At 42.8% G+C, this 21,278-nt stretch overlaps 1 protein-coding gene across 2 annotated transcripts in view; it reads left to right on the top strand.

The window, feature by feature from the left end:
• RAD9A (RAD9 checkpoint clamp component A) overlaps window positions 1-21,278 on the top strand; it is a 193,406-nt gene that overhangs the window by 69,309 nt on the left and 102,819 nt on the right. For both annotated transcript variants that reach the window (XM_053692355.1, XM_053692356.1), the window contains exon 6: window positions 9,929-10,028. In XM_053692355.1, coding sequence (XP_053548330.1) covers window positions 9,929-10,028 — 100 coding nt within the window. The remainder of the gene's footprint in view (window positions 1-9,928; window positions 10,029-21,278) is intronic.

Below are 21,278 nucleotides of genomic sequence, written 5' to 3'. Positions count from 1 at the left end.
AAGCCTTCTCTGGGGCTTCCTCTGCCCCGTTACCACTTTCTGTTGGGGTACCGCAAGGCTCTGTCCTCGGCCCCCTTCTCTTCTCAATCTACACGTCATTATTAGGTTACCTAATAAAGTCCCATGGGTTTCAATATCATTTGTATGCCGAAGACACTCAAATCTACATCTCTAATCCAGACCTATCTCCTTCCTTGCCTAACCTGTGTCACTAACTATCTTTCTCACATTCCCGTTTACAGGGCTTCTCTAGACTGGCTCACATATTGTGGAACTCTCTGCCTCGCTCCACAAGACTCTCCCCTAGTTTTGAAAGCTTCAAGCACTCCCTAAAGACTCTTCTGTTAAGGGATGCATACAACCTACACTAACCATTCCTAATACCAGTTCCTCTCCTCCATTGCTATCCGCCATGAACCCCCTTAGAATGTAAGCCTAAGAGCCCAACTGCTTGCAGATCACCTTCACAAAAGCTGACTACAACAGTGCGACTACAAGCAGGACCCTCTACCCGTTTGATCCCTATAATTGCCACCTTGTATACCGCCTATGTTTATAGTGCTACGGAATCTGTTTGCACTCTACAAATAACCGATGATAATAATAGTTGTGAAAAAATGGCAAATTGCATTCAGATAAGAGGCAGCCTTCAAGGGCTAAGAAATTAGCATACGAGCCTCCTAGGTTTATCTTTCAACTAATAATACCAAGAGAACAAAGCAAAATTGATGATAAAAGTACATTAGAAAGTTGTTTAAAATGACATGCCCAATCTGAATCATGAAAGTTTTTTTTGACTAGACTTTCCAATTAACTTTTATCATCAATTTTGCTTTGTTCTCTTGGTAGTGTTAAATGAAAGTTAAACCTAGGTAGGCTCATATACTAATTTCTTAGCCCTTGAAGGCTGTCTCTTATCTGAATACAATTTGAAAGTTTTTCACAACTAGAGGACGTTAGTTAATGTGTGCCATATAGATAACATTGTGCTCATGCCCGTGGAGGTACCTAGAAATCAACACTGATTGGCTAAAATGCAAGTCTGTCAAAAGAACTAAAGTAAGGGGGCAGTTTGCAGAGGCTTAGATACAAAGTAATCACAGAGGTAAGAAGTATATTAATATAACTGTGTTGGTTATGCAAAACTGGGGAATGGGTAATAAAGCGATTTATCTATTTTTTTTAACCAATAAAAATTCTGGTGTAGACTATCCCTTTAACAATATATATGTTGTTTTTTTGTTTGTTTGTTTTCTTGACATTTTTAACAGATAACTTGCTGATTTATCTGTTGGTTAATATGTATTATTGTATATTTTGTTTCCAGCCCTATGTTTCTGAATCTCACGTATTTGTTTATTATATATCTTCTTAATAAAGAAAATGATTGTTGTTTAAAATTGCAATCACAAAAAGAAAATGTTGGGTTACATGTCCTTTTTAATTTAAAATCAAAACAAAACCTTAAATGGTTTAATTTAAATATCTTAAAAGGGGACGCTTCCGGGCGGCGGCCAAGATGGTCGACTTACTTTATAGCTGAGACGACACGCTGATCAATCCGCTGTATATCAGCAGATAGTGACTCCATCAAGCCGCAATTTTAACAACTCCAGATAGAGCTAAAGTTGCTGCTTACTATGATCAAAACTGATGCCTATATTTCCAGCTTTTAAGTACCGTAACAGCAAGTCCTTCAGCGGCAGCGCAAGTGCGTCTGAGGCCTGTGCCTAACCCCCCCGGTTCACCCGGGTACAATAGCCAGTCTGGGCTACACTTCTATATCTCTACTTACATAATGGAACCTTTAGATAGAGCTTTGGGGACAGCTTTAGACAATCTACTACATGAATGCTTTCTACACATTAAAAATCATCTTAAGACAGCATGGGGAAGCAAGCCTGAGATACTAGACCCCGCATTAGACAACCGGAGGGAGCTACAAGGGGAAGAGAGCCCTTAGCCTTTAGTGGCATTTGACATTTTTTAAAGTGAGGCGGCATACCCATCTGATCGGGCACATAGCGCTCTGCTGTCTGAAGCTGCTTGCGGGTCAGACATGGCGACAAACAATCCAAGTGGAGAGAAGAATTATACCACGACATTGAATGGTCCGGCTAGTGGGGCGAATGTGACCCGTGCTATGATCGTACATGCAGCATCTGATGGTGGTGTGAGAGGGACGCTGCCCAGTTCAATGCTGCATCTGAGTGTGGAGAAATGCCGGTGGAGGATCCTGATGCCTGTTCAGGCCTTCATGAACAATCTTACCCAAGCCAGTCATGACGACCTGATGAAACATTTGCCTCGGCACTAACTCCAACTAGATATCTGTACCGGAGTACAGCGATCTCCCCAGACAGTCTCGTGGAGCTATACTACAGATCTGGCTTACCAGGTAGACCTGCTGATCATTGATGGAACTCTAGACTATAGACACGATCATATGGAAATCTTTGGATTTCAGAGGTCCGGAGCGGGTTAAAGGTTTCTACACCCTCGATATATGCTATGTTTCACTTAGGGTAATGTGTCCTTTAAAGGGACTTCTGATTGAGGACTTTTGGACTGACCCCTGAAGTTCCGATGTAGAAGACTTATTAAGACTCCAATGATGGTTATACTTCGTTCTCCCGTTTCCATTATTTCATTCTGCTCCCATACATTGTCCTTCCTTCTTAATCCCAGAGGTGCGAGGAGATACATGTTACCTATGTGCTTTCTACTCGGATAACACCTTAGACATTGATAATGTATATATTAGCTGTTTATTCTAAGTTAACCATGCTATGAACGCCAGACATTTTGGGCTATAATATCCCATTGCGATATATTTGTATATAGTGGCTTCCATACCTATCAGGGTACTTTAGAATGCCTGCTATTTCAGTCAAATGTCAAGTGTGTTATTACATAATAGATGTTTACTGTGTCCCTATAACTGATTTGCCATATCATTATGAATAGGACCATCTATAGTCTTCTATTATAGTGCCTACTCACAATTGCCATAATATAGTTATAGTTTTAACCATGGTTCCATATCTCTGATAGCTTCTTACAGACTTTGGATGTAATATACCACTATCCTAAACTATTGAACCTTTCCAATACAACGTTTAACCCGCTAGTACACAAAATAACATTATAGCCCTATATAGATATACACCGACATTGCAGGGATGTTTGTAGGGGCTTCACTTTATTCCTTAAACTTGTACGTACTTTGTATAGCACCCTATTATATCTCTGATCTTTATCAGCCATATGATGGCGGTGGGGCTCTATCAGTCAGTCATCTTAATTCACTCTAGAGTGTTGGTGGGCTGTCTGCGGCCGATATGGCGCACCTTAATCTTCTTAACAATGACCACTCGCATCAGTACCAGTGGGCAAATACCAATATGTCGGAGCATACTTTATACTGAATTATCCCATCCCCTTTATCAAGGTCTGCATAACTATAGATTCAGGGATAAAATACACCCCAGAGTGTGTCTACACTTACAACTGTTTATATGTTAGATCTAGGTGTTTATATATAACTATATACCCTGTTTGTGCATCTTATTAAGATATTATAGTCTACTCTTAGTTCATATGGTTCTTCATAATTATCTGTTCTATTATTATTATTATTATGTTTCTTCACTTTAGATAATGGGCCCACAAGTGACCCTTCTATGCCAGGTCCCTTATATTCCCCTCTCTAATTTTACTCAGTTATCAACAGTCCAAGAGCGGCTGATACATTTTAATAAGGGGAAATCACTTATCATTATTATTGAATTTATAAAAGGATATCTCACATATTACTACTCAAAAGTGAGGGTTTTTTTCAATGTACAAATTCCTTTCTGCTACATAGGATTATATCTAGATTTCAGAGAAGAAAGTTTAAAAGTTGAACACACTGTCACCAAACTGGAACAAATCTCTTATCCTAAATATTCAATTCTGATAACCTTGAGCAAAAAAAAAAAAATTCTCTTTAAGTACAATTTCTCCAACATAGGTGTGTCCGGTCCACGGCGTCATCCTTACTTGTGGGATATTCTCTTCCCCAACAGGAAATGGCAAAGAGCCCAGCAAAGCTGGTCACATGATCCCTCCTAGGCTCCGCCTACCCCAGTCATTCTCTTTGCCGTTGTACAGGCAACATCTCCACGGAGATGGCTTAGAGTTTTTTAGTGTTTAACTGTAGTTTTTATTATTCAATCAAGAGTTTGTTATTTTGAAATAGTGCTGGTATGTACTATTTACTCAGAAACAGAAAAGAGATGAAGATTTCTGTTTGTATGAGGAAAATGATTTTAGCAACCGTCACTAAAATCCATGGCTGTTCCACACAGGACTGTTGAGAGCAATTAACTTCAGTTGGGGGAACAGTGAGCAGTCTCTTGCTGCTTGAGGTATGACACATTCTAACAAGACGATGTAATGCTGGAAGCTGTCATTTTCCCTCTGGGATCCGGTAAGCCATGTTTATTACGATTGTAAATAAGGGCTTCAAAAAGGGCTTATTAAGACTGTAGACTTTTTTTGGGCTAAATCGATTGATTATTAACACATATTTAGCCTTGAGGAATCATTTTATCTGGGTATTTTGATATAATAATATCGGCAGGCACTGTTTTAGACACCTTATTCTTTAGGGGCCTTCCCAAAGCAGAGCCTCATTTTCGCGCCGGTGTTGCGCACTTGTTTTTGAGAGGCATGGCATGCAGTCGCATGTGAGAGGAGCTCTGATACTTAGAAAAGACTTTCTGAAGGCGTCATTTGGTATCGTATTCCCCTTGGGGCTTGGTTGGGTCTCAGCAAAGCAGATACCAGGGACTGTAAAGGGGTTAAAGTTCAAAACGGCTCCGGTTCCGTTATTTTAAGGGTTAAAGCTTCCAAATTTGGTGTGCAATACTTTTAAGGCTTTAAGACACTGTGGTGAAAATTTGGTAAATTTTGAACAATTCCTTCATGTTTTTTCGCATTTGCAGTAATAAAGTGTGTTCAGTTTAAAATTTAAAGTGACAGTAACGGTTTTATTTTAAAACGTTTTTTGTACTTGTTATCAAGTTTATGCCTGTTTAACATGTCTGAACTACCAGATAGACTGTGTTCTGAATGTGGGGAAGCCAGAATTCCTATTCATTTAAATAAATGTGATTTATGTGACAATGACAATGATGCCCAAGATGATTCCTCAAGTGAGGGGAGTAAGCATGGTACTGCATCATTCCCTCCTTCGTCTACACGAGTCTTGCCCACTCAGGAGGCCCCTAGTACATCTAGCGCGCCAATACTCCTTACTATGCAACAATTAACGGCTGTAATGGATAATTCTGTCAAAAACATTTTAGCCAAAATGAACACTTATCAGCGTAAGCGCGACTGCTCTGTTTTAGATACTGAAGAGCATGACGACGCTGATATTAATATTTCTGAAGGGCCCCTAACTCAGTCTGATGGGGCCAGGGAGGTTTTGTCTGAGGGAGAAATTACTGATTCAGGGAACATTTCTCAACAAGCTGAACCTGATGTGATTGCATTTAAATTTAAGTTGGAACATCTCCGCATTCTGCTTAAGGAGGTATTATCCACTCTGGATGATTGTGACAAGTTGGTCATCCCAGAGAAACTATGTAAAATGGACAAGTTCCTAGAGGTGCCGGGGCTCCCAGAAGCTTTTCCTATACCCAAGCGGGTGGCGGACATTGTTAATAAAGAATGGGAAAGGCCCGGTATTCCTTTCGTCCCTCCCCCCATATTTAAAAAATTGTTTCCTATGGTCGACCCCAGAAAGGACTTATGGCAGACAGTCCCCAAGGTCGAGGGAGCGGTTTCCACTTTAAACAAACGCACCACTATACCCATAGAGGATAGTTGTGCTTTCAAAGATCCTATGGATAAAAAATTAGAAGGTTTGCTTAAAAAGATGTTTGTTCAGCAGGGTTACCTTCTACAACCAATTTCATGCATTGTCCCTGTCGCTACAGCCGCATGTTTCTGGTTCGATGAGCTGATAAAGGCGGTCGACAGTGATTCTCCTCCTTATGAGGAGATTATGGACAGAATCAATGCTCTCAAATTGGCTAATTCTTTCACCCTAGACGCCACTTTGCAATTGGCTAGGTTAGCGGCTAAGAATTCTGGGTTTGCTATTGTGGCGCGCAGAGCGCTTTGGTTGAAATCTTGGTCGGCTGATGCGTCTTCCAAGAACAAGCTACTTAACATTCCTTTCAAGGGGAAAACGCTGTTTGGCCCTGACTTGAAAGAGATTATCTCGGATATCACTGGGGGTAAGGGCCACGCCCTTCCTCAGGATCGGCCTTTCAAGGCAAAAAATAAACCTAATTTTCGTCCCTTTCGTAGAAACGGACCAGCCCAAAGTGCTACGTCCTCTAAGCAAGAGGGTAATACTTCTCAAGCCAAGCCAGCTTGGAGACCAATGCAAGGCTGGAACAAGGGAAAGCAGGCCAAGAAACCTGCCACTGCTACCAAGACAGCATGAAATGTTGGCCCCCGATCCGGGACCGGATCTGGTGGGGGGCAGACTCTCTCTCTTCGCTCAGGCTTGGGCAAGAGATGTTCTGGATCCTTGGGCGCTAGAAATAGTCTCCCAAGGTTATCTTCTGGAATTCAAGGGACTTCCCCCAAGGGGGAGGTTCCACAGGTCTCAGTTGTCTTCAGACCACATAAAAAGACAGGCATTCTTACATTGTGTAGAAGACCTGTTAAAAATGGGAGTGATTCATCCCGTTCCATTAAGAGAACAAGGGATGGGGTTCTACTCCAATCTGTTTATAGTTCCCAAAAAAGAGGGAACGTTCAGACCAATCTTAGATCTCAAGATCTTAAACAAGTTTCTCAAGGTTCCATCGTTCAAGATGGAAACCATTCGAACTATTCTTCCTTCCATCCAGGAAGGTCAATTCATGACCACGGTGGATTTAAAGGATGCGTATCTACATATTCCTATCCACAAGGAACATCATCGGTTCCTGAGGTTCGCATTCCTGGACAAACATTACCAGTTCGTGGCGCTTCCTTTCGGATTAGCCACTGCTCCAAGGATTTTCACAAAGGTACTAGGGTCCCTTCTAGCTGTGCTAAGACCAAGGGGCATTGCTGTAGTACCTTACTTGGACGACATTCTGATTCAAGCGTCGTCCCTTCCTCAAGCAAAGGCTCACACGGACATTGTCCTGGCCTTTCTCATATCTCACGGATGGAAAGTGAACGTGGAAAAGAGTTCTCTATCTCCGTCAACAAGGGTTCCCTTCTTGGGAACAATAATAGACTCCTTAGAAATGAGGATTTTTCTGACAGAGGCCAGAAAAACAAAACTTCTAGACTCTTGTCGGATACTCCATTCCGTTCCTCTTCCTTCCATAGCTCAGTGCATGGAAGTGATCGGGTTGATGGTAGCGGCAATGGACATAGTTCCTTTTGCACGCATTCATCTAAGACCATTACAACTGTGCATGCTCAGTCAGTGGAATGGGGACTATACAGACTTGTCTCCGAAGATACAAGTAAATCAGAGGACCAGAGACTCACTCCGTTGGTGGCTGTCCCTGGACAACCTGTCACGAGGGATGACATTCCGCAGACCAGAGTGGGTCATTGTCACGACCGACGCCAGTCTGATGGGCTGGGGCGCGGTCTGGGGATCCCTGAAAGCTCAGGGTCTTTGGTCTCGGGAAGAATCTCTTCTACCGATAAATATTCTGGAACTGAGAGCGATATTCAATGCTCTCAAGGCTTGGCCTCAGCTAGCGAGGGCCAAGTTCATACGGTTTCAATCAGACAACATGACAACTGTTGCGTACATCAACCATCAGGGGGGAACAAGGAGTTCCCTGGCGATGGAAGAAGTGACCAAAATCATTCTATGGGCGGAGTCTCACTCCTGCCACCTGTCTGCTATCCACATCCCAGGAGTGGAAAATTGGGAAGCAGATTTTCTGAGTCGTCAGACATTGCATCCGGGGGAGTGGGAACTCCATCCGGAAATCTTTGCCCAAGTCACTCAGCGGTGGGGCATTCCAGACATGGATCTGATGGCCTCTCGTCAGAACTTCAAAGTTCCTTGCTACGGGTCCAGATCCAGGGATCCCAAGGCGGCTCTAGTGGATGCACTAGTAGCACCTTGGACCTTCAAACTAGCTTATGTGCTCCCGCCGTTTCCTCTCATCCCCAGGCTGGTAGCCAGGATCAATCAGGAGAGGGCGTCGGTGATCTTGATAGCTCCTGCGTGGCCACGCAGGACTTGGTACGCAGATCTGGTGAATATGTCATCGGCTCCTCCTTGGAAGCTACCTTTGAGACGAGACCTTCTTGTTCAGGGTCCGTTCGAACATCCGAATCTGGTTTCACTCCAGCTGACTGCTTGGAGATTGAACGCTTGATCTTATCGAAGCGAGGATTCTCAGATTCTGTTATCGATACTCTTGTTCAGGCCAGAAAGCCTGTAACTAGAAAGATTTACCACAAAATTTGGAAAAAATATATCTGTTGGTGTGAATCTAAAGGATTCCCTTGGGACAAGGTTAAGATTCCTAGGATTCTATCCTTCCTTCAAGAAGGATTGGAAAAAGGATTATCTGCAAGTTCCCTGAAGGGACAGATTTCTGCCTTGTCTGTGTTACTTCACAAAAAGCTGGCCGCTGTGCCAGATGTTCAAGCCTTTGTTCAGGCTCTGGTTAGAATTAAGCCTGTTTACAAACCTTTAACTCCTCCTTGGAGTCTCAATTTAGTTCTTTCAGTTCTTCAGGGGGTTCCGTTTGAACCCTTGCATTCCGTTGATATTAAGTTATTATCTTGGAAAGTTTTGTTTTTAGTTGCAATCTCTTCTGCTAGAAGAGTTTCAGAATTATCTGCTCTGCAGTGTTCTCCTCCTTATCTGGTGTTCCATGCAGATAAGGTGGTTTTACGTACTAAACCTGGTTTTCTTCCAAAAGTTGTTTCTAACAAAAACATTAACCAGGAGATTATCGTACCTTCTCTGTGTCCGAAACCAGTTTCAAAGAAGGAACGTTTGTTGCACAATTTGGATGTTGTTCGCGCTCTAAAATTCTATTTAGATGCTACAAAGGATTTTAGACAAACATCTTCCTTGTTTGTTGTTTATTCTGGTAAAAGGAGAGGTCAAAAAGCAACTTCTACCTCTCTCTCTTTTTGGATTAAAAGCATCATCAGATTGGCTTACGAGACTGCCGGACGGCAGCCTCCCGAAAGAATCACGGCTCATTCCACTAGGGCTGTGGCTTCCACATGGGCCTTCAAGAACGAGGCTTCTGTTGATCAGATATGTAGGGCAGCGACTTGGTCTTCACTGCACACTTTTACCAAATTTTACAAGTTTGATACTTTTGCTTCTTCTGAGGCTATTTTTGGGAGAAAGGTTTTGCAAGCCGTGGTGCCTTCCATTTAGGTGACCTGATTTGCTCCCTCCCTTCATCCGTGTCCTAAAGCTTTGGTATTGGTTCCCACAAGTAAGGATGACGCCGTGGACCGCACACACCTATGTTGGAGAAAACAGAATTTATGTTTACCTGATAAATTACTTTCTCCAACGGTGTGTCCGGTCCACGGCCCGCCCTGGTTTTTTTTAATCAGGTCTGATAATTTATTTTCTTTAACTACAGTCACCACGGTACCATATGGTTTCTCCTATGCAAATATTCCTCCTTAACGTCGGTCGAATGACTGGGGTAGGCGGAGCCTAGGAGGGATCATGTGACCAGCTTTGCTGGGCTCTTTGCCATTTCCTGTTGGGGAAGAGAATATCCCACAAGTAAGGATGACGCCGTGGACCGGACACACCGTTGGAGAAAGTAATTTATCAGGTAAACATAAATTCTGTTTTTTTTTTTCTTACTGAAATATTGCAATATTTGTTTAATGCCATTTTTGTCTTTTATTTTCTCAGGAGTTACAAAAACTCACAACTTATCATACCAGGACTGTGAGTCTCTCCAGGCCGTATACAATCCAGAAACCTGTCCTAATGTACTGAGAGCACCAGCAAGGTGAGAGTGTTCATTCAAACATTTTATAAAATGAACTCTGGGGATGATCCTAAATTCGCAAAGAAAAGTTAAATAAAGCTCCAGTTAGAAAATGTTTTTCCCATTCTTTTTGATTCACTAAGCTGTTAGCTTTTACCCACTTGATGTCTGTTCATATTTTTTTAGTGCATCTAATTCAGTAAGTAAGACTGAGCAAGCGTATGGACCTGGAAGACATGCTACCTTTTAATGGCTGAATCTCGAAATGTAGCAAAGGAAAATTAGGAGATCATATGAAAGTTGGAAGAGACAGTGCCATTTGTAAAAAGGGATACTAAACCCACATTTTTTTTTCTTTCATGATTCAGAGCATGCAATTTTAAGCAACTTTCTAATTTACTACTATTATCAATTTTTCTTTGTTCTCTTGGTATTTTTATTTGAAAAGAAGAATTGTAACCTTAGGAGCCGGACCATTTCTTCTTAAAGACACGATGAGTCCACGGATCATCTTTATTACTTATGGGATATTCACCTCCTGGTCAGCAGGAGGAGGCAAAGAGCACCACAGCAGAACTGTTAAATAGCTCCTCCCTTCCCTCCCACTCCAGTCATTCTCTTTGCCTACGTTAGTGATAGGAAGAGGTAAAGTGAGGTGTTAGATTAGATTCTTTAATCAAGAGTTTATTATTTTTAAAGTAGTGCCAGTGTGTGCTGCTTTGTTCTAGGGTGTAGCCGTAGTCCATATCAGTCTCGTCAGTAGAGCTTTTGGTGGCTTTAGAGGAATTGGAACTTGTGGGACATCATTCTCACTGTGCCTCCCATATTGATCTGCCCTACCTTTGGAAAACCTGAGAGACTCTAACTCAGGAATTTCTCTTCATCCACAGGCCTATGTGAGTGATAGGACCTTTCAAGTCTGGGTTCTGCCTTGCGGCCAGGCAGCATATGAGGTAAGTGCTGACTTTTTTCTTTTGCAAGATGTACCGAATCCACTGATTCATCCTAACTTGTGGAATATTGTCCTTCCTGACAGGAAGTAGCAAAGAGAGCACCACAGCAGAGCTGTCTATATAGCTCCCCCCTTAACTCCATCCCCCAGTCATTCTCTTTGCTGGCTCTAAGCAGGAAGGGTAAAGAGAAGAGGTGTTAAACTGTTAGTTTTTATTTCTCTTGTTAAGTGTATCCAGTCCACGGATCATCCATTACTTGTGGGATATTCTCCTTCCCAACAGGAAGTTGCAAGAGGATCACCCACAGCAGAGCTGCTATATAGCTCCTCCCCTCACTGCCATATACAGTCATTCTCTTGCAACTCTCAACAAAGATGGACGTAGTAAGAGGAGAGTGGTGTGTTATAGTTAGTTTTTTAACTTCAATCAAAAGTTTGTTATTTTTAAATGGTACCGGAGTGTACTGTTTCATCTCAGGCAGCATTAGAAGAAGAATCTGCCTGTGATTTTTATGATCTTAGCAGAAGTAACTAAGATCCATTGCTGTTCTCACATATTCTGAGGAGTGAGGTAACTTCAGAGAGGGAATGGCGTGCAGGTTTTCCTGCAATAAGGTATGTGCAGTTAATATTTTTCTAGGGATGGAATTTGCTAGAAAATGCTGCTGATACCGGATTAATGTAAGTAAAGCCTTAAATGCAGTGATAGCGACTGGTATCAGGCTTATTAATAGAGATACATACTCTTATAAAAGTGTAATATAAAACGTTTGCTGGCATGTTTAATCGTTTTTATATATGTTTGGTGACAAAACTTATTGGGGCCTAGTTTTTTTCCACATGGCTGGTTTGATTTTTGCCTAGAAACAGTTCCTGATGCTTTCCACTGTTGCAATATGAGTGTGAAGGGCCTATTTTAGTGCTTTTCTGTGCAGCTAAAAATACTGACAGAGACATTCAGCTTCTTTCTGCATGATCCAGGACATCTCTGAAGGGCTCAAAAGGCTTCAAAGTCGTGTTTGAGGAGGGTAACAATCACAGTAGACTGTGGCAGTTGTTGTGACTGTGTTTAAAAAACGTTTTTGTCATTTATTATTCTGTTTTTGTTATTAAGGGGTTAATCATCCATTTGCAAGTGGGTGCAATGCTCTGCTGACTTGTTACATACACTGTAAAAATTTTGTTAGTGTAACTGCCTTTTTTCACTGTTATTTCAAATTTTGTCAAAATTTGTTTCTCTTAAAGGCACAGCAACGTTTTTATATTGCTTGTTTACTTGCTTTAAAGTATTTTCCAAGCTTGCTAGTCTCATTGCTAGTCTGTACAAACATGTCTGAAACAGAGTATACTTGTTCATTGTGTTTAAAAGCCATGGTGGAGCCCCATAGGAGAATGTGTACTAAATGTATTGATTTCACCTTAAACAGTAAAGATCAGTCTTTATCTATAAAAGAATTGTCACCAGAGGGGTCTGTCGAGGGGGAAGTTATGCCGACTAACTCTTCCCACGTGTCGGACCCTTCGCCTCCCGCTCAAGGGACGCATGCTAATATGGCACCAAGTACATCAGGGACGCCCATAGCGATTACTTTGCAGAACATGGCTGCAATCATGAATAATACCCTGTCAGAGGTATTATCCAGATTGCCTGAATTGAGAGGCAAGCGCGATAGCTCTGGGGTTAGACGAGATACAGAGCGCGTAGATGCTGTAAGAGCCATGTCTGATACTGCGTCACAATATGCAGAACCTGAGGACGGAGAGCTTCAGTCTGTGGGTGACGTCTCTGAATCGGGGAGACCTGATTCAGAGATTTCTAATTTTAAATTTAAGCTTGAGAACCTCCGTGTATTGCTTGGGGAGGTATTAGCTGCTCTGAATGACTGTGACACAATTGCAGTGCCAGAGAAATTGTGTAGGCTGGATAAATACTATGCAGTGCCGGTGAGTACTGATGTTTTTCCAATACCTAAAAGGCTTACAGAAATTATTAGTAAGGAGTGGGATAGGCCCGGTGTGCCCTTTTCCCCACCTCCTATATTTAGAAAAAAAGTTTCCAATAGATGCCACTACACGGGACTTATGGCAGACTGTCCCTAAGGTGGAGGGAGCAGTTTCTACTTTAGCAAAGCGTACCACTATCCCGGTTGAGGACAGTTGTGCTTTTTCAGATCCAATGGATAAAAAAATTAGAGCGTTACCTTAAGAAAATGTTTATTCAACAAGGTTTTATTTTACAGCCCCTTGCATGCATTGCGCCTGTCACTACTGCGGCGGCATTCTGGTTTGAGGCCCTGGAAGAGGCCATCCATACAGCTCCATTGACTGAAATTGTTGACAAGCTTAGAATTCTTAAGCTAGCTAACTCATTTGTTTCTGATGCCATTGTTCATTTGACTAAACTAACGGCTAAGAATTCCGGATTTGCCATCCAGGCGTGTAGGGCGCTATGGCTCAAATCCTGGTCAGCTGATGTGACTTCAAAGTCTAAATTACTCAACATTCCTTTCAAGGGGCAGACCTTATTCGGGCCTGGTTTGAAAGAAATTATTGCTGACATTACTGGAGGTAAGGATCATACCCTTCCTCAGGACAGGGCCAAATCAAAGGCCAAACAGTCTAATTTCCGTGCCTTTCGAAATTTCAAGGCAGGTGCAGCATCAACTTCCTCTGCTTCAAAACAAGAGGGAACTTTTGCTCAATCCAAGCAGGCCTGGAAACCTAACCAGTCCTGGAACAAGGGCAAGCAGGCCAGAAAGCCTGCTGCTGCCTCTAAGACAGCATGAAGGAGCAGCCCCCTATCCGACAACGGATCTAGTAGGGGGCAGACTCTCTCTCTTCGCCCAGGCGTGGGCAAGAGATGTTCAGGATCCCTGGGCGTTGGAGATCATATCTCAGGGATATCTTCTGGACGTCAAAGCTTCTCCTCCACAAGGGAGATTTCACCTTTCAAGATTATCTGCAAACCAGATAAAGAAAGAGGCATTCCTAAGCTGCGTACAAGATCTCCTTGTAATGGGAGTTATCCATCCAGTTCTGCGGACGGAACAAGGACAGGGTTTTTTATTCAAATCTGTTTATGGTTCCCAAAAAAGAGGGAACCTTCAGACCAATTTTGGATTTAAAGATCCTAAACAAATTCCTCAGAGTTCCGTCATTCAAGATGGAAACTATTCGAACCATTTTACCCATGATCCAAGAGGGTCAGTACATGACCAGAGTGGACTTAAAGGATGCCTACCTTCATATTCCGATTCACAAGAATCATCATCAGTTCCTGAGGTTTGCCTTTCTAGACAGGCATTACCAATTTGTAGCTCTTCCATTCGGGTTGGCTACAGCCCCAAGAGTTTTTACAAAGGTTCTGGGCTCACTTCTGGCGGTCCTAAGACCGCGAGGCATAGCGGTGGCTCCTTACCTGGACGATATCCTGATACAGGCGTCAAGCTTTCAAATTGCCAAATCTCATACAGAGATAGTTCTGGCATTCCTGAGGTCGCATGGGTGGAAAGTGAACGAAGAAAAGAGTTCTCTATCTCCTCTCACGAGGGTTTCCTTCCTAGGTACTCTAATAGATTCTGTAGAAATGAAAATTTACCTGACGGAGTCCAGGTTATCAAAACTTCTAAATGCTTGCCGTGTTCTTCACTCCATTCCGCGCCCCACGGTGGCTCAGTGCATGGAAGTAATCGGCTTAATGGTAGCGGCGATGGACATAGTGCCATTCGCGCGCCTGCATCTCAGACCGCTGCAATTATGCATGCTCAGTCAGTGGAATGGGGATTACACAGATTTGTCCCCTCTACTAAATCTGGATCAGGAAACCAGAGATTCTCTTCTCTGGTGGTTATCTCTGGCCCATCTGTCCAAGGGTATGACCTTTCGCAGACCAGATTGGACAATCGTAACAACAGATGCCAGCCTTCTAGGTTGGGGTGCAGTCTGTAACTCCCTGAAGGCTCAGGGTTCATGGACTCAGGAGGAGAAACTCCTCCCAATAAATATTCTGGAGTTAAGAGCAATATTCAATGCTCTTCTGGCTTGGCCCCAGCTAGCAACACTGAGGTTCATCAGATTTCAGTCGGACAACATCACGACTGTGGCTTACATCAACCATCAAGGGGGAACCAGGAGTTCCCTAGCGATGTCAGAATTCTCCAAGATAATTCGCTGGGCAGAGACTCTTGCCACCTGTCAGCGATCCATATCCCAGGTGTAGAGAACTGGGAGGTGGATTTTCTAAGTCGTCAGACTTTTCATCCGGGGGAATGGGAACTCCATCCGGAGGTGTTTGCTCAATTGGTTCTCCGTTGGGGCAAACCAGAATTGGATCTCATGGCGTCTCGCCAGAATGCCAAGCTTCCTTGTTACGGATCCAGGTCCAGGGACCCAGAAGCGGCACTGATAGATGCTCTAGCAGCGCCTTGATTCTTCAACCTGGCTTATGTGTTTCCACCGTTTCCTCTGCTCCCTCGTCTGATTGCCAAAATCAAACAGGAAAGAGCATTGGTGATATTGATAGCGCCTGCGTGGCCACGCAGGACCTGGTGTGCAGACCTAGTGGACATGTCATCCTTTCCACCATGGACTCTGCCTCTGAGACAAGACCTTCTAATACAAGGTCCTTTCAATCATCCGAATCTACTTTCTCTGAGACTGACTGCATGGAGATTGAACGCTTGATCCTATCAAAGCGTGGCTTCTCCGAGTCAGTAATTGATACCTTAATACAGGCACGAAAGCCTGTCACCAGGAAAATTTACCACAAGATATGGCGTAAATATCTTCATTGGTGTGAATCCAAGAATTACTCATGGAGTAGGGTTAGGATTCCTAGGATATTGTCCTTCCTCCAAGAGGGTTTGGACAAAGGATTATCAGCTAGTTCTTTAAAGGGACAGATTTCTGCTCTGTCTATTCTTTTACACAAGCGTCTGGCAGAAGTTCCAGACGTTCAGGCATTTTGTCAGGCTTTAGTTAGAATTAAGCCTGTGTTTAAACCTGTTGCTCCTCCATGGAGCTTAAACTTGGTTCTTAAAGTTCTTCAAGGGGTTCCGTTTGAACCCCTTCATTCTATTGATATCAAACTTCTTTCATGGAAAGTTCTTTTTCTGATGGCTATTTCCTCGGCTCGAAGAGTCTCGGAGTTATCTGCCTTACATTGTGATTCTCCTTATCTGATCTTTCATTCTGATTAAGTTGTTCTGCGTACAAAACCTGGGTTTTTACCTAAGGTGGTTTCTAACAAGAATATCAATCAAGAGATTGTTGTTCCATCATTATGTCCTAATCCTTCTTCAAAGAAGGAACGTCTTTTGCATAATCTAGACGTAGTCCGTGCCTTGAAGTTTTACTTACAGGCTACTAAAGATTTTCGCCAAACATCTAACCTGTTTGTCGTTTACTCTGGACAGAGGAGAGGTCAGAAGGCCTCGGCAACCTCTCTTTCTTTTTGGCTTCGGAGTATAATCCGTTTAGCCTATGAGACTGCTGGACAGCAGCCTCCTGAAAGGATTACAGCTCATTCTACTAGAGCTGTGGCTTCCACCTGGGCCTTTAAAAATGAGGCCTCTGTTGAACAGATTTGCAAGGCTGCAACTTGGTCTTCCCTTCATACTTTTTCCAAATTTTAAAAATTTGATATTTTTGCTTCTTCAGAGGCTGTTTTTGGGAGAAAGGTTCTACAGGCATTGGTTCCTTCCGTTTAAGTTCCTGCCTTGTCCCTCCCATCATCCGTGTACTTTAGCTTTGGTATTGGTATCCCACAAGTAATGGATGATCCATGGACTGGATACACTTAACAAGAGAAAACATAATTTATGCTTACCTGATAAATTTATTTCTCTTGTAGTGTATCCAGTCCACGGCCCGCCCTGTCCTTTTCAGGCAGGTCTTAATTTTAATTAAACTACAGTCACCACTGCACCCTATGGTTTCTCCTTTCTCGGCTTGTTTCGGTCGAATGACTGGATATGGCAGTGAGGGGAGGAGCTATATAGCAGCTCTGCTGTGGGTGATCCTCTTGCAACTTCCTGTTGGGAAGGAGAATATCCCACAAGTAATGGATGATCTGTGGACTGGATACACTACAAGAGAAATAAATTTATCAGATAAGCATAAATTATGTTTTTATCTTCAATCAAGTGTTTGTTATTTTTAAATGGTACCGGTGTTGTACTATTTACTCTCAGGCAGGACATAGACAGCAGCCGCCTGTAAGAATTACAGCTCATTCCACTAGAGCGGTGGCTTCCACATGGGCTTTTAAAAATGATGCTTCTGTTGAACAGATTTGTAAGGCTGCGACTTGGTCTTCGCTTCATACCTTTTCCAAATTTTACAAATTTGATACTTTTGCTTCTTCGGAGGCTATTTTTGTGAGAAAGGTTTTGCAAGCAGTGGTGCCATCCATTTAGGTTCCTGTCTTGTCCCTCCCTTCATCCGTGTCCTAAAGCTTTGGTATTGGTATCCCACAAGTTAGGATGAATCCGTGGACTCGGTACATCTTGCAAAAGAAAACAGAATTTATGCTTACCTGATAAATGTCTTTCTTTTGCGATGTACCGAGTCCACGGCCTGCCCTGTCTATTCAAGACAGATAGTATTTTTTATGTAAACTTCAGTCACCTCTGCACCTTACAGTTTCTCCTTTTCTTCCTTGGCCTTCTGTCTAATGACTGGGGGGTGGAGTTAAGGGGGGAGCTATATAGACAGCTCTGCTGTGGTGCTCTCTTTGCTACTTCCTGTCAGGATGGACAATATCCCACAAGTTAGGATGAATCCGTGGACTCGGTACATCGCAAAAGAAATAAATTTATCAAGTAAGCATAAATTCTGTTTTTCTGGGGGAAGAAAACGTCTCAGAAACAAAAGGGCACTTTATTATTATTATTATTATTATTATTATTATTATTATATATTTTAACAAGCCTCATTATTATTCTTATAGTCTCCCCTTAAGCATAGGGGACATTGGGGCAGCGTTACTGCAGACACTGGGGCTTATTTTTTATTGAGTTCATGAGACAAGCAGCATTATTACTTCCTTAGTCTCCCCTTAGGCATAGGGGCCATTGGATCAGCGTTACTGCAGGCACTGGGGCTTACTCTATTTATTGAATATGAGAAGCAGCATTGTGACTTCCTTAGTCTCCCATTAACAAGCAAAGGGGACATTTGGGAAACGTTACAGCAGTTTTGGTTATTGATATGGTTGGTTCCACATCTCCCGGCGGGTTGATAATTTCAGAGCTGACCGGGGGATTTCCTTGGCCACGCCCACGATGAATGGAGGCTTAGTAAATAAGGAGGGCACTATATTTATTGTGTACATGGCTCCATTTGAGAACATAGGGGACATTGGGGCTACGTTACAGCAGTTTACGTCACTAATATGGTTGGTGCCACCTCTCCCGGCGGGTTGGTAATTTTAGAGCCGACCGGGAGATTTCCTTGGCCATGCCCATGATGGGCGTAGTGTAATTTCGCGCTCTTTTTACTCGCTATGAATCAGTGTATTTAAGGGCAACTTGCTTATATGCATGCAGATATTATTGCTGCGCATAGTCTCTAAGAAATATTTAATGCGTACTTTCTCTGGAGATCGTTTGTACAGGAATGTTAGTTTCTCTACTTTTCCTGCTCAGAAGACTTTGGCACCTCAGCAGAGTGCTGCTGAGGTGTAGGGATTTTTTATTCATTCATTTTAAGCATGTTATCCCAATAACATAAAAAAAAAAAGTACTATTTAAAGAGAAAAGTAACATTTTTAGATTTTTCTGTATTTCTAATAAAAATGTTATCTTAAGGTCAGAAATGGATCTAGGGGCTTACAAGGTGTCACTTGTTCACTATGTATTATGCCAATGTGGAACCACCAACCTTTTTTTCTGTCCCTCATGTCTTGAGAGATTAAAATTTACTCTGAACCAAAATTTTCTAATGAGGATGCTGTTTGGGAATCTATAGACAATACTCGCAGCTTTTGTCTTCAGAGTTTATCGCCCTCACATGCAGTGCCCTGCGATTCCTCTCAAGCTCCCGTTGGAGTTACTTTAAAGGACATCGCTTCTCTCATGTTTTTTCTGCAGTTTCAGATGCGTTGTCTGCTTTTCCAATGTTGCAGGGAAAGCGTAAGAGGAAAATCAGTAAGCAAGGGTTCTGACGCAGTTGTTGCTATTTCTGATGCCACCTCCCAGAAGCCTGAGGAGGAGGATACCGTAGTAGCATCTGAAGGTGAAATTTCAGATTCTGACAGTGTAATTCCTCTTTCTGATACTGAAGTTGTAGCCTTTGGGTTTAAGCTAGACAGCAACTCCACGGTCGTTGTTATTCCTAAGAAATCCAGTAAGCTAAACACATCTTTGAAGGTACCTTCCTCGATAGAGGTTTTTCCGGTACCTGACGAGCTTCTGAGATCATTGCTGAGGAGTGGGAGAGACCGGGTACCCCTTTTTCTCCATCTCCCATTAAAAAAAAAATAAGGTTTTCCATAGCCGACTCAGTTGAGGAGGCTTGGCAAACAGTCCCCAAGGTGGAAGGAGCTGTTTCCACCTTAGCTAATAGAACTACTATACCCATAGAGGATAGTTGGGTTTCTAAAGATCCTATGGACATAAAATTAGAGATTACTCAAAAAGATGTAGGTGCACTGGGGCTTACAATGGAAGCCAACTGTGTGAATTGCTACCGTCACTAATGCGGCATATTGGTTTGATGCGTTGCTATCTGGACAGTAACTCCACTGGATCAAATCCAAGATAGGATAAAAGCTCTTAAATTGGCTAATTCATTTATTACGGATGCTTACCTTCAAGTTATCAAGTTGGGAGCAATTATTTCCGTTTTTCTCTGTCCTAGCTTAGCTGTCTAGCAAGCGGAAGGTTTGCAGTTTGAAACCAGATGCAGCTATTTTCACCTTGAATGTGTGCTAGCAAGCTGTTTTAACAGAGGCTAAAACCTTGGTCTGTGGACGTATCCTCTAAGTCTAAGCTTTTAGCGATTCCTTGCAAGGGGAAGACCTTGTTTGGATCTGGCTTGACGGAAATAATCTGATATTACGGGAGGTAAGGGTCATCATCTCCCTCAGGATTAGAGAAACAATACAAGAAGCCTGCTATTGCATGGCAGCATGAAGGGCATGTCTCTGATCCGAGATCGGATCTGATGGGGGGCAGATTTTCCCTCTTCGCTTAGGCTTGGGTTTGGAGGATCCCTGGGCAATAGAAATCGTGTCCCAGGGATACAAACTAGAGTTCAAAAGTTTTCCTCCCAGAGGCAGGTTTCTGCTTCATGATTATCTGTAGACCAGACAAGAGGAGAGGCGTTTTTACTCTGTATAGAAGTTCTCTCCGACCTTGGAGTGATAGTTCCTTTTCCGATTCAGGAACATGGTTTGGGATTTTCTTCCAATCTGTTCGTGGTTCCTAATAAAAAGGGAACCTTCAGGTCTATTTTAGATCTCTAGAGTCTAAACAGATTCCTCAGAATACCGTCCTTCAAGATGGAAACTATTCGTTCCATTTTCCTTTGATCCAAGAGGGTCAGTTTATGAAAAAAAAAAAGTGTATTTAAAGGACGCTTATTTGCATGTTTCCATTCTCAGAGATCATCACAAGTTCCTGAGGTTTGTCTTGTTAGACTAACGCTTCCAATTTGTGACTCTTCCTTGCGGTCTTGACATAGCTCCCAGAATTTTCACAAAGGATCTGGGATTGTTGTTGGCGGTGCTTCGGCTACAGGACATTGCAGGGGGGTGCCTTATCTGGATGACATCAACAGTCCAGGCACCATCTTTTCAATAAGCAAGATCCTCATGGACATTGTGTTATCTTCCCTACGATCTATCGGGTGGAAGGTGAATTTGGAAAAGAGTTCCTTATTCCCTACTTCAAGGGTACCTTTCTTGGAAACCATAATAGATTCCCTATTAATGAGGATTATTCTGACAGATATTAGGCATAACCATTCTAGAGCAGAGAGCATTCTACAATGCTCCTCTGGCCTGGCCCAGTTAGCTTTGGTCCAGTTTATCAGGACATAATGTCAGTGGTTTACTTCATGCATTAGGAAAGAACGAGGGTTTCTTGGCGATGACGGAGGTTTCCAAAATTATTCAGTGGGCGGAGACCCATTTTTGTTGTTTGTCGGCAATCCACATCCCAGGGGTGGACAACTGGGAGGCAGATTTTCTGAGCTGACAGACTTTTTAGGGGGAGTGGGAATTCCATCTGGAGGCGTTTTCCATTTTGATCCTCAAATGGGGTCAACTGGAATTGGATCTCATGGCATCCAGGCAGAATGACAAGCTTCCGAGGTAC

This window comes from Bombina bombina, chromosome 9 (genome assembly GCF_027579735.1).
Source record: "Bombina bombina isolate aBomBom1 chromosome 9, aBomBom1.pri, whole genome shotgun sequence".
NCBI classification, from domain to species: Eukaryota; Metazoa; Chordata; class Amphibia; order Anura; family Bombinatoridae; genus Bombina; species Bombina bombina.
Note: the sequence above shows the minus strand (reverse complement) of the source record. Positions and strands in the feature narration are given on the sequence as shown.